The 16019-nt window shown below is 40.5% G+C and overlaps 2 protein-coding genes across 2 annotated transcripts; both read right to left on the bottom strand.

Annotated features, from left to right (window-relative positions):
- Positions 1-627: 627 nt before the first annotated feature.
- LOC126402292 (transcription factor HES-2-like) lies at positions 628-2095 on the bottom strand. The gene is made up of 4 exons (XM_050064154.1): positions 1953-2095; positions 1756-1851; positions 1558-1645; positions 628-1453 (listed from the first exon to the last, which is right to left on the bottom strand). Exons 1-4 carry the CDS (start codon positions 2040-2042, stop codon positions 1116-1118), a joined length of 612 nt encoding a protein of 203 aa, XP_049920111.1. The 5' UTR covers positions 2043-2095; the 3' UTR covers positions 628-1115.
- A 9087-nt stretch (positions 2096-11182) lies between these two features.
- Positions 11183-12520, bottom strand: hes2.1 (hes family bHLH transcription factor 2, tandem duplicate 1). Its single transcript, XM_050064155.1, has 3 exons — positions 12361-12520; positions 12068-12251; positions 11183-11964 (listed from the first exon to the last, which is right to left on the bottom strand). Exons 1-3 carry the CDS (start codon positions 12448-12450, stop codon positions 11627-11629), a joined length of 612 nt encoding a protein of 203 aa, XP_049920112.1. The 5' UTR covers positions 12451-12520; the 3' UTR covers positions 11183-11626.
- Positions 12521-16019: the final 3499 nt, after the last annotated feature.

The following is a 16019-nucleotide window of genomic DNA, read 5'->3' as shown; positions in this document are numbered from 1 at the left end:
TGCAAACATTCAAAAATGACGTAAACCAACCAAAAAACATTTATGTTACGTGTAGTGGCCGGTATCTTTCATAGAGCTGAACATGAGTGTGCAACGGAACTAGAAACCATGACCATGTCATTACCTGCAGCCGTCGGAGGAGGGCAGCAGAGACCGCATTTCCTCCAACGTCCTCAGAGCAGGAGCAATATTTCATGTTGCCTGAGGTGGGCGCGTTTGACCACAACCTCCATCCTGAGTAACGGTTTTTATTCTGTTGAAATCTGCTCGACAGATGTGTCACCGAGGCCTTTGCTCATTAAACAGAGAGTTTCCATATAAGGAAATATTACATCATGTTTGCTGTAACAAGTTTCAGTTCAAAGTCTGGAGACGCTTTGGTTTCCATGCTCCATATTGTTGGAAGGAAGCCTCCTCAAAACTTTGCTTTTGAATTGTATTGCAATGAAAGGCACAGTCAGTCTACCCTTTGTCTGAAGTGTGCCAACTAAATAACGTTTATTTTCATTTACCATGGCACAGCTTTCATATAAAGTATGGCTGTGCGTAAAGATGCGTAATTACGCACATGACTGAAGACTAATGTTGTTATCCATAAGGTATAAAAAAAACACTCAACACAAAATCTTACCACGACATGGCAGTTTTATTTGTTTATATAACATATATACAACATTTGCTGTAAATAGCAAAAATAAAACATCCCCACAGAGATACTTACAATGACACATAACATGTCTACAGAGTTCATCTGCACAGACTCAGGACACTGAGGTCTATGGTGCAAATTCATACACACTGACCCTTTGGGTCTTACAGGGCTGTTTCAATGGCCCTTCATCACTTAGTCCGCGGAGAGGACTAAATATTTACCGTATACATACATGCAGATTTAAGAAAATACGACCGTCTAAACTTGTCAACTTAAACAGGACAACAGACTCGTGCGCAGAGCGTAAGTATATAATACTCAACCAATACGATTTAACGATGAATTCTGGCTTTCATCAATCACTGTGTATATTTACAAGTGATGCTATCTCAACATGCTGCCTACATATGAAACACTTTACAGTTTTCACAGGCTTTTGGAAGAAACTGAAAACTGAAGAAATCTACCAAGGTCTCCACATGGCTGCGTTGACAGCCTGCGGGCCTGGCTGCGCTCGGCTGGGAGCCACTGCGCTGCTGCTGCTGCTGCTGCGGGACTGGCTCTCCAGTCTGGAGCTGAAGCTGGATTTCAGGCTCAGGAGTTTCTGCTGGATCTGAGGGAGAGTCCTGGAGCTCTGAGCGCAGCAGTTCAGGCAGGTTGGTGTGACGGTGGAGGACATGGATTGCTGGACGAATTCGTTCACCCGCTGACACGCGTCTTGATCCAAGCTCGTTTTGGGGAGCAGAGTTGAGACGCGCTGGAGGCAGGCTTTGTAGCCCTCCTTGTAGCTGTTTGCGGAATCTGAAAAAACAATGACTTGTTAGTTCCTCTGTTCAAACGTGTCGAGAAGAGTCCGCTATTTCTGTATCTCTCAACAAACGCGTTATACAAGCAGAACCACTCACTTTTGGTGTTAAGAGGAGGAATGTCGCTGAGGAACCTCACAGTCATTTCCAGGATGTCGGCTTTTTCAAGCTTGGAGTAGTGAGTCTTCTGAAAAAATATCAAAAAGCAAATGTTAAACATATGAGCCTAAATGTTGCCATGACTGAGGTGTTTCAGAAACGCATTATGCATGCATTGAAATGGATATGAGAACTTACATCTCTGCCTGTGAGGGGGAGGATGAGGTTTTTCAGATGGTTCAGGCTGTCGTTGATACGGGCGCGCCTTCTTTTTTCCATCAAAGGTTTCATTGTCTGAAAAAAACATCATGTTTAGAATTCATTCATTACATTACGTGCAAAACATCAGAGAAAATGTTTAAGATAATAAAGCAAAATTCCTTGACTTCGCTTACCTTTCTGAGCTCAAGAGCCTCTTTTCTTTTGGCCACAGTTCGCCTTGGAGAAAAAGACTGGAGAGCTTCACAAGTCATGTTTGGAGACATTTTCAGCTTCGTCTTTGTGCCAGAGAAGTGTCCAGAACGAAAGTCAGTGAAGATGTGTCTCAAACGGCCAAGGGCTGCGGTATATATGCAGCTCCATGGCGTCGGTTAACGTGCGTCACGGCTACGCCCCCAAGCCAACACGAAACGATTTGGAGTATGAACTCAATGGAAACAACACAAAACCATCAAATTTAGTGAGATAACCATCTGTCTTCTATTCTAATCCATGCGTAACAACTATAGCGCGTGTCTGCGTTGTGATCCAGCGACCAAATAAAACAAAACCTGCGGTAACAAGCTGGAGAAATGTGTGCGTAAAGAAGCTTTGGACGCACCGAATGCTCATTCACCAAATATCAATTCTGCAAACTCTTTGAACCCAACTTATATCAAATTAAATATAACATAAGTAGGTTTATTATTTCATATATAGTGGATGGAAAAGGTGTTTCTAAAATACACAAAAATATATAATTAGTGGTGCGTAATTGCGCAGTGCTTTGGAGCTGGGTACTTAATATATAGGCTGTATTATAGGTTATATAGCGTTCGTTTATTTTGAGATCTAACAAGGAAACATAATATAATTCATTTTAAAGAATAATATTTTCTCAACACCAACAATTTGTATATAAGCTTGTAATAACTTTATATTATTAAAATGTGTTTGCCTGCTGAATTTCATGATGCTGTTCCACGTTGAGGTTTTATTGTATTTTACTGCGTAATTTGCCCAAGTTTGATTACATATACTTTACACTACATATGTGATTTAAAATAAAAATGCACACTTTGAACAATAGGGTGCAATACACACACTGTTGGCGTAGGGGTCAGGCTTGAGCGTATGAACAAGTGTCCACAGAGATACAGACTCTTACTCCAATCTCATACCCAAGCCACGCTACTTTCAAATAACATCTGCTCTTAGATTATGACAACAATAGTTTTGCATATGATGTTTTTATGCAGTTTCTGCCCGGGGGGTGTCTCTACCTGAAGGGTGTATCCCGCTGCTGCCAACGCCTCACGCAACGCGGCGGGGGCTGAAAAACAAAGGGTGGGAAGCGAGGTAGCATGTACTTCAATGACAATAGCCACCGCGAAATATAAAATGAGCCTGATGTCAGATTTAACCTTTTTATGTGTTATTAATACTTAGGCTATCTATTTGTGGTCTTGTTGTATTCCATAACCAACCATGTGCCATGTGAGCTATGAATCCAACTTTGAATTACAGCTTTGAGATTTTTAAGATTTTAAATAAAAACTGGAGAGACATGACAACCCATCAAATACCACTGCACTCAGGGGAACCACGCGCGCAGCACGCGCCACGGGGACCAGATGGCTGTCTGTTACCGAGCCTCCATCCATCGACCCCACCCCCATACACTCTTCCTGCACCACACCAGCATCCTCAACAGCCAGCCTCCCAGTCCCACCGTGGATCTATCCACATCTTATCCATGCGCGCGCGCGCACACACACACCCACACACACACATATTGCATTGCATATACTCAAGCTCTTTTTCTATAAACTTTACACGCACGACACATGATCTCCACGCAGTTTTGGCGTGGGTGCCCCATCTGCATGCCCCTTAAGGGTCCATGTTGTCGTCCAACTGAAACAAACCATTCTCGCCCCCCTGTTTGGAAACTCTGTTGCAATTGTCTCCTTTGGCTGGACTCATGGGTATTTTGGCGTCCAAGCTATCATGAAATGCCTGTTTATCAATATCATATGATGACGAAACACAAAGCTCAAGCTGTTGGTGGAGATGGAGATGCTGGTCTGAAAGAGCAGATTGCATGATCCAGTGGACACGGTTCTTTTTAAATTATTACGGTAAACATCAAACAGTTCACATAGGAAAACACACACTGAGAATCTTAAAAAAGCATTATCTTTTTTCTGATATTGTAAGAACTTCCCAAAACACAAGCAGAATTACAGAATTACAAATCCAATATTGAAGAGTATATTAAAGCAGTAACACAAAGGCAAATGACTACGCAATTGGATCTGAATTTCAGAGACACTAATCCATTATTCAGTCTGCAGTCATCTTTATACAATATATGGATTCAATCATAAAGAGAGCATAATGTGTTTGCATTACGTCAACTTTAAATTGGTTTCCAAACCGCACTCGTGCACTAGATTTATCCATCTTAATGGCGCAATATGATTTTAATGTTAGCTATCATTTATAAGGTGTTGGGGTGATTGAGCATAACTTCCAGCTATGTCCACAACTTGAAATGACAATAAATAAAGTCTACAGAGTCTAAATGTGAAGGTCAGCATCGTGCAGACATGATCATGTAGCGCTGCTTCAACAAAGCCAAGCGCTGCCCTGAAACAGAGAGGCACACTTGCTGCACGCGCCCCTCACCGCCCCGCTGGGATGGAGGGATGATGGAGGTGGTGGGGGTTGGGAGGAGGTACACTTTTCCTCCGTTTTGCTCCTACGGTTAGAGTCCTCTTTTGTCTTTTCTAACAAAATCGGCGTCGGTAACCCATCTGTGCAGGCAGGATAACAGGGAGCCTTTGTCTGACAATGTTCCGACACTTCATGGGAATAAGACTCGCATGTGGGGCTAATGGTGGGGAGAGAAACACAGACACGGGACTCCACCTGACTTTTGCTTCAGCGTGATGTGAGCTGAGAGGAAACGGGAGGATTCGTTTTTGATTATTTGTTTGTTTGTTTTGGCGTTTTTTCTGAGTCTTAAACACCATATCCAGCATTAATATCCATAAACAAACTCCACATGTGACCACCAACATGTCAAAAATGAAAAAGAATGTGTTAAATAATGCCCTGCTCTTGTGCTGTGAAACAGGTCAAATAAAGAAAATATCCCAATTTTCACGACCACTTTTTTCAGGTGTATAACCTCTGCAGTGGTATTCCCTTTATTTGACTGACAGGTTTGTGCACACTCTTCATTGTATTTTTTGTTCTGCTCTAAAAAATACAGAATTCTGTTATTTTAGTCCTTTTGTGGGACTATACTTTGGTCTGTTCAAATGAAAGTAAAATTGAATTTTACCAGAAAACTGGAAAGAAATAAGTACAGTATACAATAGCATCCATTAAAGCCTTCAATCCAATACTGGGTCAGGATGGTTTCTTTTTAAGAGAAGCAAACTGGTTTGTCTTGCAGCTTTCATGTGTTTGGGCTTCACTCACTCATCCAGTTTTGTAAATGGAGTAAAAGGACATACTGTATGTTTGCAAATTGATTTTTTTCCATATTTTAACTTTTGAACTTTTTATCAGTTCAAATTAGAGCAGATTGTTCTCCAGTACACTATAACTTAAGCTGCTCCTTGTCTCTTTCTACACCAGCTGGACTTGGTGTTATCCCACCTAAAGCCTGTTACCACTGATCTGAATCAAACAATATAATGTGATGCCAAAACAGGCAAATACTCATTCAATAGCAAAGGTCTACTAATTGAAGGACAACTCCGACGATTTAGCAGTGCACTTTTATAAAACATTGGGAGACTAAAAGAGACGCATAAAAAGAACGATCAAAATGGAAGCAGCAAAATGTCCAGTGTCTGTAGTGTGGAGCCAGCTCCAAATCACTGGATCCTACAATTTCCGTAATGCAGCTCAATAGCAGCATTTATAAATCCTTCATGTCTCTTACATGCCTGCTTCTTTTAAAATACTGTGCAAAATCAACCCTGACAAGTGCTCCAGTATTGAACAAATAATGCAAAATCCCAGAAAACAAATACATTTTTCTCAGTGCCAACATTGTCACTGTACAATATGATACTGTAGAGAGACAATGTTGGCACTAACTACTATCTGTGGTAAATACAGCATGGTTAAGGGTAGAGATTGTGATTAGCAGGTCTGTGACAGGATGCAAACTCTTGTCTCCTGCACAAAATTCAGATGCACCCAACCCCCACCATAACCTCAACTGGAACCCTACACCCTCAGATGCTATGTAAAGGGCACACTGCCTGCTGCATTGACACTGAATGTTGGTACTGGACATAAATGAGATGCAGATCTGTCAAATATACAAACATATCATCATACAATGTTTCAATATGTAACTAATCATTGCTCCACGAATGGCATTCATTACATTACTTAATGGAACATTGCGTACTTAAGGTAAAGTTACGTAGGTTAGGTTTAGGAATAGAAACATGGTGTGCTGTCACATTTCGTAGCCTACTTAACGTAAAGTTAAATATTTAAGGTGAAGTTACATAGATTAATTTTGGGCAAGTAAAGTTACGTAGGTTGGGGTTCAGGAAAAGAAACATGGTGGCAACGTAGCTTAAGATAACTCTAAGTTCACTTGGTTTCAAACGGGACACAAACACCAGTCTCCTGGGGGGAAAGTCCCGTGTTGCTTTGCTCTTTATACTACTTCCATTTTTACTCTCATCAGCACACTCATGGTCACGTGATTGCAGCCTTTCCAGTTATGTAGGTTACACACACATCACCAGCTCACGATTATGTGAGTTGTATACAAATTCTGGGTAAAGCCTCATACAGATTCTGGGAACAGTGCATGAGAACAGCTATACAGTAAATGTAAATCTTATTGGGATACTGGTAAAATGCTCCTTAAAGACAGTAATATCCACAGGAATATGCATGAGGGAGCAAAAACACTGTCACTCTTCATATAATTGGCTTTTGCTTTTCAACAAGAAAAACTGAACAATTCGGATCCCGTTTTTTAGAGTTTATACTGTATTTTAGGACTGTTAATCTTCAGACAAAATGTCTTTCGTAGTTAACGGTTAGACATTGTAACACCTTTCGTATCCTATAAAAATGTATATTATATTATATTATCTGTAGTGCATTATAGCAATGTTTTCTGAACTGAAAAGAAGTGTGACAAGTGGGCTTTTATTTTGGAAGCAAGTCCTGCCTTTATTTTGAGACAAAGAAAAAGAAACATTTGTCAGTTCTGCATCGTGGAGTTCTGCCTGAACCATCAGTGTTATTTTTATTTTGACAAAATTTAAGACATGTACACCCTGAAGTGATGCAGAAACGGTACAAACTGGAGCATAGAAATTCACCACAATGTAGACTACACTCTTGTTTGTATGATAGGGTAAGCAGGGCTTTACAGAGTCACACTGATCTGCATACTTTTGCAAATTTGTTGTTCCAAATAAGGGCTGGGAATGCTGTTTACACTCCAGAACTTCTTTCTGTTCCTAATGTGAGCCTTCATGTCTGCTGCTCCCTCTGAGTGGAACATGCTTCAATCACACATTGCTTTTAAACCCATCATGTTTGAACTGGAGGCAAGCTGATCCAACAGTGTTCATAAACTACTTATTTGTTTGTAACATTATATTGAGATCATCAGTGTCATCTGTGTTGTTTCTTTGTCTTAAATAATTTTAATGTCCTGCATATCTATTTCTGTATTATTATTTTGACATCTTTATTGTTACTTTATTAATCTCACATTAACCTTTTGATCCTTTGTGTTTGGTGGTCCATGATTATTCTCTTCATACTCCTCATACCTCTATGTTTCATGTCCTATCTTGCAGCTTAAAACACTCTTTAAAAGAGATTTTCAAACTCTGTTAAGCCCTTCTTTCCTTGTTAAATTGAGTTATACAAAATAAGTGCATTTAACCTCCACAGGAAAAATGTAAAAGTAATGTCCACATTTTTTAATAACTCCCTTGTTAACCTGACTTTGACATAAGAAATGGAGGACAGGTCCTCTTTGTGCACAAAAGTGCATTTTAGGTTCAGCTGAAAACAATATGAGGCTTCAGCAGTCTGAACAATTCAAGTGTAGAAAATTCCCTCTATGCGTTACTACCCTCCACTGCAGTGCAGCAAACAAACTGTCTGAAACCACAAAGGAGTTTCATATGGTAAAGACTAACTACAGGAGATACCCACTAGATAACTCAGACTGCCTCTTATTAACCTCAGCTGATCACTGGGATGTAGTTCTGCACACATCACTTCTATTGACGTTGCACAAAGAATCGATCTCTACAGGCAGCCGCAATACTAACAGTGACTGGCGAGGTTTAATGCACACATGGGCATGTGACGATTGTTTTAAGATAAACTTGAAAATCATGAATTTTATAAAAGGACTATCTGATTTTGTTCACTGAAAGTTTACTTATTTAACCTTTATGAGATTTCCCATCTTTTCAAAGGACAGGCAGAGGCCTAAATAAAAAGTTACAGACAGAAAACACAAATAACACAAAGAGAGACAAAATAAAAAGGAAGTTAAGCAAAAGAGAGTCACGTCTGACAAGAGAAGTTTAGAAGAGTTTCTTAACCAGGTAAACTAAATAAATAAGTAAACTGATATCTTAAAGGGCCAGAGTGTAAAATGGGTTGAAAACAGTGACATCAGTGGTCAAATTCTAGATTGCAGGGCTCACTCGCTCACCCCTCCCGTCGGGTAAATGATGGTGGCCTCGTAGGGACNCCCCCTCCCCTCTCTGCTCCACCAATCACCAGCCCACACACTGACTGACAGCGTAGCCTGTAAACAGAGCTCAGTTGGTTATTTAGCCTAGCAATAACTCCGGACTATAGTAGCTGCAATGGATGACTTTGAACGCGATTTTGAAGAGTTTCTTGTAGCGGACACAGACCCAGAGCCATACCTGTTTGAGCCGGAGCATACAGATGAGGAACTCCATGTGTTTGATGCTGAGCGGGCGAGAAGAGAGGCTGAATGCACAGAATGGGATTCGGTGATAGCTACCATTGCTGGGGAGATATATCATCAGGAGGGAAAGCGCTGCAGAGAGTGCATCACAAGGAGTGAAGTTGTGTCTTCTTTTCCTCGCAGATGACGGTTCGGGTTCATTCTCTCCTGTTGCGTGGTAAGTGTGGTCCATTCGCAACCTTTATAACTACAAAAACCTTTCACTACTCTCTATCGACGAACTACTAACACTCTCTGCTGTTTCCTCCTCCTTCTTCCTTCCTTCCTGTCTTCGTTGGTTCATTTATACACGCGAAACGCGTTCTCTGGCTGGCTGGATTGTCCGCTCGGTCTGCCGTACATAGATGGCGGCGCAAGATGGCGACCTCTCTAAGCATAATTATAAGGCTACGAAAACCAAACGAACTTTATTTTATAGCGATTATACACTTGTATAAATATATTAATGGGTAGAATATTCAGATTCAGATTGACAATAAACCATGCCAAATATTACACACTGGCCCTTTAAGGAATCTGCCTCTGGTTCTTTCGTTGTGGATTTAAAAGCATTTCATGAGATTATTGCCTTGAGTTTCAAAGTCATTTTGCAACATATTCCATGACAAAGGTGGTGAATACTTAAAAGTCCTTTATCCAATTTCCGTACTGGCATTTGGAATAGAAAGCATAATAAAGTCTTGAGATGGCAAAAAATATTGTCTAACATTTTTCTGTATAATAAAGACACATTGTCTGTTTTTACACTGTGCTCTTTACTTCACTTTACCATAACCATTTGCACCACTCCATATCATATCTGCTGCTGTTGGTCATTTGCACTACATGTACATCACGCACATCTCATAAGCTGCTCTAACATGCACCTTGATCACTTTGATTGTACATAGGTTTAGAGTATTTTCTAGCGTGTCTTGTCTTTTTGTAATACTACTTAGTTTTCTCTTTATTTTTACTTGTATATATTGTTTTTTATTGTATTATCATTATTCCAATTTAGCTTTCTTTTAACTCTTAAATTGTATGACATTATATTAGGTGAGAGGGAAACAGCATTTCGATTCTTTGTATGTCCTGCACATACAGTGATTGACAATAAAAACCTTTTGAACCGTTGAACCTTGAACCTAGATAGTATAGGAGCAAGAATTGCCTTATATACAAAAGTGTACCAATGACGAAGCCTACAGGTGGCCAGAGCAGGCCATCCTACCCTAGAGGTCTATAACTCATAGTAGTGAATCAGAGCTGTACAGCTGGTAATGAATTGGGGAAGCATGGTAAGCTGTGTTAACCATATGAAGACACTAAACAGAGGTGTGCATATATGACAGATCACCATCAAGGTAGATTTATACTTGTGCATCAGCTCTATGCAAAGTCTATGCTGTTGCCTATGCACATGGCCTACGCTGTAATCCAATACAGGTAAAAAATAAAAATAAAAAAAAGTGGTGGCAACAAGATGCATTTTTACTTCAAAAGAAGAGCACAACTTTTTGAGAAAATAAAATCTCAGTTTTAGCCTCAGCTTTTCACCAGGTTCTGCACGTGTCTTAAAAGTGAGGAAGTCATCACTCAAAATAATCAGTTTTTATAACAGTTAACAGCCTCTATTTCACCCTCCTCAAGAGTGACCACCGAAGGTATATTTTATGACCTATTCCTGGTGTTAGTAAACAACATAAGTTTGCATTAAGAATGAGTTTTAGTTGAAGTATGACTCAAATCCAACCAACAAGAGTCCCTGCTCTCAGTTGCATTATACCACAGGAGGATAATATCATGCTGAATGATAAAGATGAATAAAGATTAGGGTCCAAGTCTCTATAAGATGATTTCCATCCCATTTTAAAGTGAGTAAAACTAATAGCTGTCTAAAAGCTAAGAAATTAAACTCTACATTATTCTTCAGAGCAAGTTTACCTCCTGTCACAACATTGTTTGGTGTCACAGTGGCCAAAGAATAATATATGCCTATATGCTAATGCATTTTAGGTACCTGCTTATGGTTAATATTTGTTTAGGGAACGCTACATCGAATATTATAAAATTACTGAGAAACAAGTGTGCGGTTTTTTGGAATGACATTAAATCTGTCATCGTAATCCCAACTGCAGTCATCTCAGTGTGTGTCCCGTCGCACAACCAGCCCAACTTCTTCCCACCAATTTGGCGGGAACTAGAGAGGCGCCTCACATCTGCAACAATAGAGCAGCTGCTCATCAGCATCAATAGGCTCAGGCTGACCTGCGGCTTTATGCGTTTGCGCGCCTTTTTCCATCCCATTCATAAAACTGAGAGTCCTCTTATGAAGTCGTCTGGCTTTAAGATATAGCCTATTTGAGATCCTCAGACCACCACAAAATCAAAGATCAAACAACACAACCATATTTTTGACATGAATATTTATTGAAAAGCTTTTGTCAATAACAACACATTTGCAGTATCACAAAACATTTTTCTTACATGACGTCAGTGAATAATAAATAATCCTATTTAACACATAGTGTTTACAGACTATTTTTTGCACAGGCCAAAATACTTTTAAGTCCATCGTGCAAACCTCACACAAAATAACCCTTGGGGTTTTACAAAAGTGTTGACTACAACCCGTATCTTTGAAACCCCAAAGAGGATTGCATTTTTAAAAGCTCATAGACTTCCGTTTCTTAAAGATCTGTGCTCGTGCTCTCTGGCAGTGAAGGCAAAATGAGCCAAATGCTGAATAAAATCACTGTACAACAACTCCAACAATTCTTAATCGCTACGACAACAGTTATTGGAATACAAATCGCATAAATAACATCTCAAAATAAATAACAAGCATGAGATAAATGTCCATCTAATCTACCAAGGTCTCCACATGGCTGCGTTGACAGCCTGCGGGCCTGGCTGCGCTCGGCTGGGAGCCACTGCGCTGCTGCTGCTGCTGCTGCGGGACTGGCTCTCCAGTCTGGAGCTGAAGCTGGATTTCAGGCTCAGGAGTCTCTGTTGGATCTGAGGGAGAGTCCTGGAGCTCTGAGCGCAGCAGTTCAGGCAGGTTGGGGTGACTGTGGCGGACATGGACTGCTGGACGAATTCGTTCACCCGCTGACACGCGTCCTGATCCAGGCTGGTTTTGGGGAGCAGAGCGGAGACGCGCTGGAGGCAGGCTTTGTAGCCTTCTCTGTAACTGTCTGCGGAGTCTGGAGGAAGAAGAGATTTGATTAGTGGCTTGAATTTCATGTGTAACCCACAATCTCGGATATAATAGCTTATGCAATTCATAGCTCAAGAGATGATGCATACCTTTAACTGGAGTGGAGGGAAGGTCTCTGAGGAAACGGACTGTCATTTCCAGAATATCAGCTTTCTCCAGCTTGGAGTAGCGAGCGTTGTCTTTGCCAACCAGAGGGAGAATCAGGCTTTTCAGATGCCCGAGACTGTCGTTAATACGAGCACGTCTTCTCTTCTCCAGCAAGGGTTTAAGAGTCTGGAAAAAAAACATGAAAACCAGTTATTCAGCTGCACTTTTAAAGGAGACAAATGAGAAAATATTTCCAGTAACATAAAGCGATATGCAGGTTCTCTCTGTCCCTTACCTTTCTCAGTTCGTTGGCTTGTTTTCTCTGGGCCACGGTGGACCTGGCAGGGAGAGGCTGGTTGGCCTCGGTAGTGATGCTGGGACTCATTTCGTTTTCTGCTTGTTGCTGTGCTTTTTGAGTGGAGGTACTTGCTGTGGGAGCAGCTGAGCTGAAGTGTGCAGTAGAGCCGGAGAGCCTCCTATTTATGTGGGACCGGCGCGTCAGAGGGGAGGGGACACAAGCCATTATGCTGGGGGTGTGACACAGGGGGGCGATGCCTTTGGGAGATGAGAGGAGGTCCCGTCTGGACCATCTGGTCGCGATGGGACCCTGCGTCTACCACTGGTATGCAAAGTTTTGTGATGATGTTGCGCTTTATTGCGTTTAAAATTTAAAGCTTTAACGTTCATCCAAGATCCAGTTACGCACACAAGACACATGGTGCTGTTCTTCTAACACACAGGCTGCACCAGACCGCTGCTCTTGTGTAGGTAAAGATTGCTTCTGTATTCGCCTTGCTTTGTTATTAAAATTAATCTTAGTTCTGTTTATTATCCTGTTTATATCTTATTATAATTGCTTTGAAAATTCTCACTGATGGAAGGCCAAATGCGTAAAAGTTATTTTAGTTTAATGAGACATCTGAAAGTTGCACTGCTGTAAACTACAAATGAAAATGTAAGATCTAAATAATAAATACATTAAAAACACATACACACACATGAAATCAGTATATTTATGCTTCTGGACCCGCCACAATAAAGAAAGAGATAGAGAACCAGATGAGTGATTCTGAGGTGACAAGACTAATCTATTCCCAAAATTAATAAACCAGATACCCAAGCCACGCTATGTATGGATTAACATCTGCTTGTGGACCCTCAGCAGCTTGTTTCCAATATTAACAACACGGTGTTTACCTGCAGCAGTGGGGGTGGAGACTGGGTGACTGGACAACCTGCAACACACGCAGAGAGGAGCGTGCATCTGCAGAGTGTAAACGTAGGGATATATGTATACAACGGAGTCATGCAAGTCTGCTCTAACACTGCATGGATGACACGGTGAGGAGCTGGCGTGATTCAGTAAAACTGGGCCTCTTTTGAAGTTATAATCCCTTAAAACCTATATAAACACAGTATTAAATATAAAATAATGTTTCACAATTAAACAAATTTCAACATATTAGAAAGTATTCCAGTCAATCTCTGCTGTTGACCATTAAACCAAACACAGTGCAGTGAGCTACTGCCAGTGGGATTCACGCGTTCGGCACGCGCCACAACCGCTCAACAGATGGGAAACCCCCCTTCTCCTCATCGTCCCTCTCGACACACCACATACACCCCCTCCCTCCTCTGTTTCCCACTGCTGCACCACTCCGCTGCTGCTCCCATCAGCATCCTGTTAGTGCCCCCTCACCATCAGTGTGCTTCAACTACGTTTTGTGCCTCTTTTGGAGAGGGGGAGGTTTGCGTCTCAGCGCGTTGGCACAATGGAATACTGCGTTAAAACAAACCAAATAAAAACAACACTGCACATCACGATGCTTAAAGGATGGCCCATTGTAAGTTCTCAGGAAAGACAGCAAATACAACTTAATCTGTTAGATAAAGCAAATACGCATGCATTGTTCACTTCCCTCATTTTAAGGGCAATGATAAAGAGCGGGAGCATGTTCAATACACTGAAAGATCAACTAAATTTTAGTTGATTTATCCACATTTGGAAACACATGTAGTTCAACAAGCTCATATCATTGTGGTGAACATAAAGCTGCTCTTCGGCTGCAAGCTGTCCTGCTGTAGCTTGAGGGTTTTCATCCCTCTTTCATTTTTTTCAAGATGCGCGGTTTTGCACGCGTCCTGCCCCATGGGGCCCCAAATAACTGCCATCAAGTCCAGTCTGGGAGCGGACCCTTAGAGATGAAACTGAGAAAAAAAAAAGCAGAGAGGCTTCGGTTGGGACCTTTTTTGTCCTGGTTTCAGCGTGGGTATCCATCTGTGCAAGCTGAGAGGACAGTGATCCTTTGTTGAAGGATGTACAGAGTAGAGAACTTTTCCAGCAACTCTATGGGAAAGGGATATCATTATAGCTTCATTGTTTTCTTCCACTTAAAAGTATAAGCTATTGAATTCACACATTATTATTTATGTCAGATTTAATTCAAATAAAGGAAGAAGGAGCAAAATGTTTTAACGCATCTTAGTAGCCTACGGATTATTAACAACATCTCCAATAGTTTGGGGCAAGAATCTGGACCAAAAGGTTTAAAAAGTGTTGTCTGAATTCCCAGAAAACATTTCAAATCCTAATCCTTGAGTTTGAGAATAACATTCTGATTAATTTGGATCTATAAACGGCATGAGACTGACACGAGCCAGAGCCTTCAGACAGATGGAGTTTATTGATGCGTGAAACCAAACGCGTCGACTGGACGGACTTTGCCTTACTGAAGGTGATCGTCTCCATCGTGGCTACATGGAAGCTTCTAGACCTCTCTTTTTTTCCAGCCTTCAAATCGTGACTGTAGCAAAATGGATGTCTGGCATCCCAAGCCAAAAAACACGCCAACATTATCAGCATCACATTGAAGCATCTGTATGGACTGCTGGTGTTTGAGTACAGAGACAAACATGTCAAGTTTGATTGAACTTTATTTTGTAGTTGGTCATCAAATCCAAGTTTAATTAAAATGATTTTGATTAAACATGTTCCTCTTTTAAACCGTATGACATTTAATCTATACCAGGGTTTGCATCCTAAAATATTTCGATAAAACAGCAGGTGTTCACCTAAATCTAAATTGCAGACACTTCACAAAGGCATACAGAATGATAGCTATAAGTGTTAGAAACCTATGAAATGCTATAAGTAGTTAGAAAATGTGATAAAATTGTTGAATGAAAATGTTATGAAATGCTAGAAAGAGATATTTTATTTTCACATCAATTGATTGAAATGTCCATTGAAAGAAATTTGATTAGTCTGAGGTCTGTTAGAAAGGACAGTGTATTTAAATATCTATATACATTATATACATAAATGCTATTAGTGATTTTATGGCTGCAGACTTCATGGGTCAGACTTTTGCATATGGGACAAATATAGAAATCTTTGTAAAGCTCATTATGAACCCTTTTCTAGTGGCAAAAGTTGCAACAATTGCTGCAGTATTTAATTTCAATAGTCAGAATTTAAATGATTTGTACTAACGAATGATTCAGAAATACACTGAGGAGCAGATCATCATGTAACCATGTAGAGAGGGATGTTTGAAAAACAGTTTTACATGATGATATCAGACACTAAAAAGCAATTGGCTCAGAATTATTATAAACATATGCGTTCAGCAATTAATACACTGAAATATTTGGAGAAATGCACAATTATCGAATGATCATGAAGGCTTTAAAGGTTCAGTGTGGATTAAGGGGGCTATAGGAGAAATATACAGTCAGGTCCATAATTATTTGGACAATGATACACAGTTGTCGTCATTTTGGCTCTGTACACCACCACAATGGGTTTTAAATGAAACAATGAATACCTGCTTAAAGTGCAGACTCTCAGCTTTCATTTAAGGCTTTTTTCAAAAATGTAGTATGAACCGTGTAGGAATTACAACCATTTCTTCACAAAGTCCCCCAACCTTAAGGGCTCATAAGTATTTGGAC

Source organism: Epinephelus moara, chromosome 16, assembly GCF_006386435.1.
Source record: "Epinephelus moara isolate mb chromosome 16, YSFRI_EMoa_1.0, whole genome shotgun sequence".
Classification (NCBI taxonomy): domain Eukaryota; kingdom Metazoa; phylum Chordata; class Actinopteri; order Perciformes; family Serranidae; genus Epinephelus; species Epinephelus moara.
The sequence above is the reverse complement of the archived record's forward strand: the minus strand, read 5'-3'. Positions and strand labels throughout refer to the sequence as shown.

What these genes read in the sequence shown, in the direction of transcription:
- LOC126402292 (XM_050064154.1), bottom strand. Translation starts at nt 2,042, where the DNA reads ATGTCTCCAAACATGACTTGTGAAGCTCTCCAGTCTTTTTCTCCAAGG. An exon ending in TCCCCCTCACAGGCAGAGAT is followed by an intron (nt 1,646 to 1,755) that starts GTAAGTTCTCAT and finishes ATATTTTTTCAG; the next exon opens with AAGACTCACTACTCCAAGCT. An exon ending in TCCTCCTCTTAACACCAAAA is followed by an intron (nt 1,454 to 1,557) that starts GTGAGTGGTTCT and finishes TTGTTTTTTCAG; the next exon opens with ATTCCGCAAACAGCTACAAG.
- hes2.1 (XM_050064155.1), bottom strand. Translation starts at nt 12,450, where the DNA reads ATGAGTCCCAGCATCACTACCGAGGCCAACCAGCCTCTCCCTGCCAGG. An exon ending in AAGCCAACGAACTGAGAAAG is followed by an intron (nt 12,252 to 12,360) that starts GTAAGGGACAGA and finishes TTTTTTTTCCAG; the next exon opens with ACTCTTAAACCCTTGCTGGA. An exon ending in TCCCTCCACTCCAGTTAAAG is followed by an intron (nt 11,965 to 12,067) that starts GTATGCATCATC and finishes TTCTTCCTCCAG; the next exon opens with ACTCCGCAGACAGTTACAGA.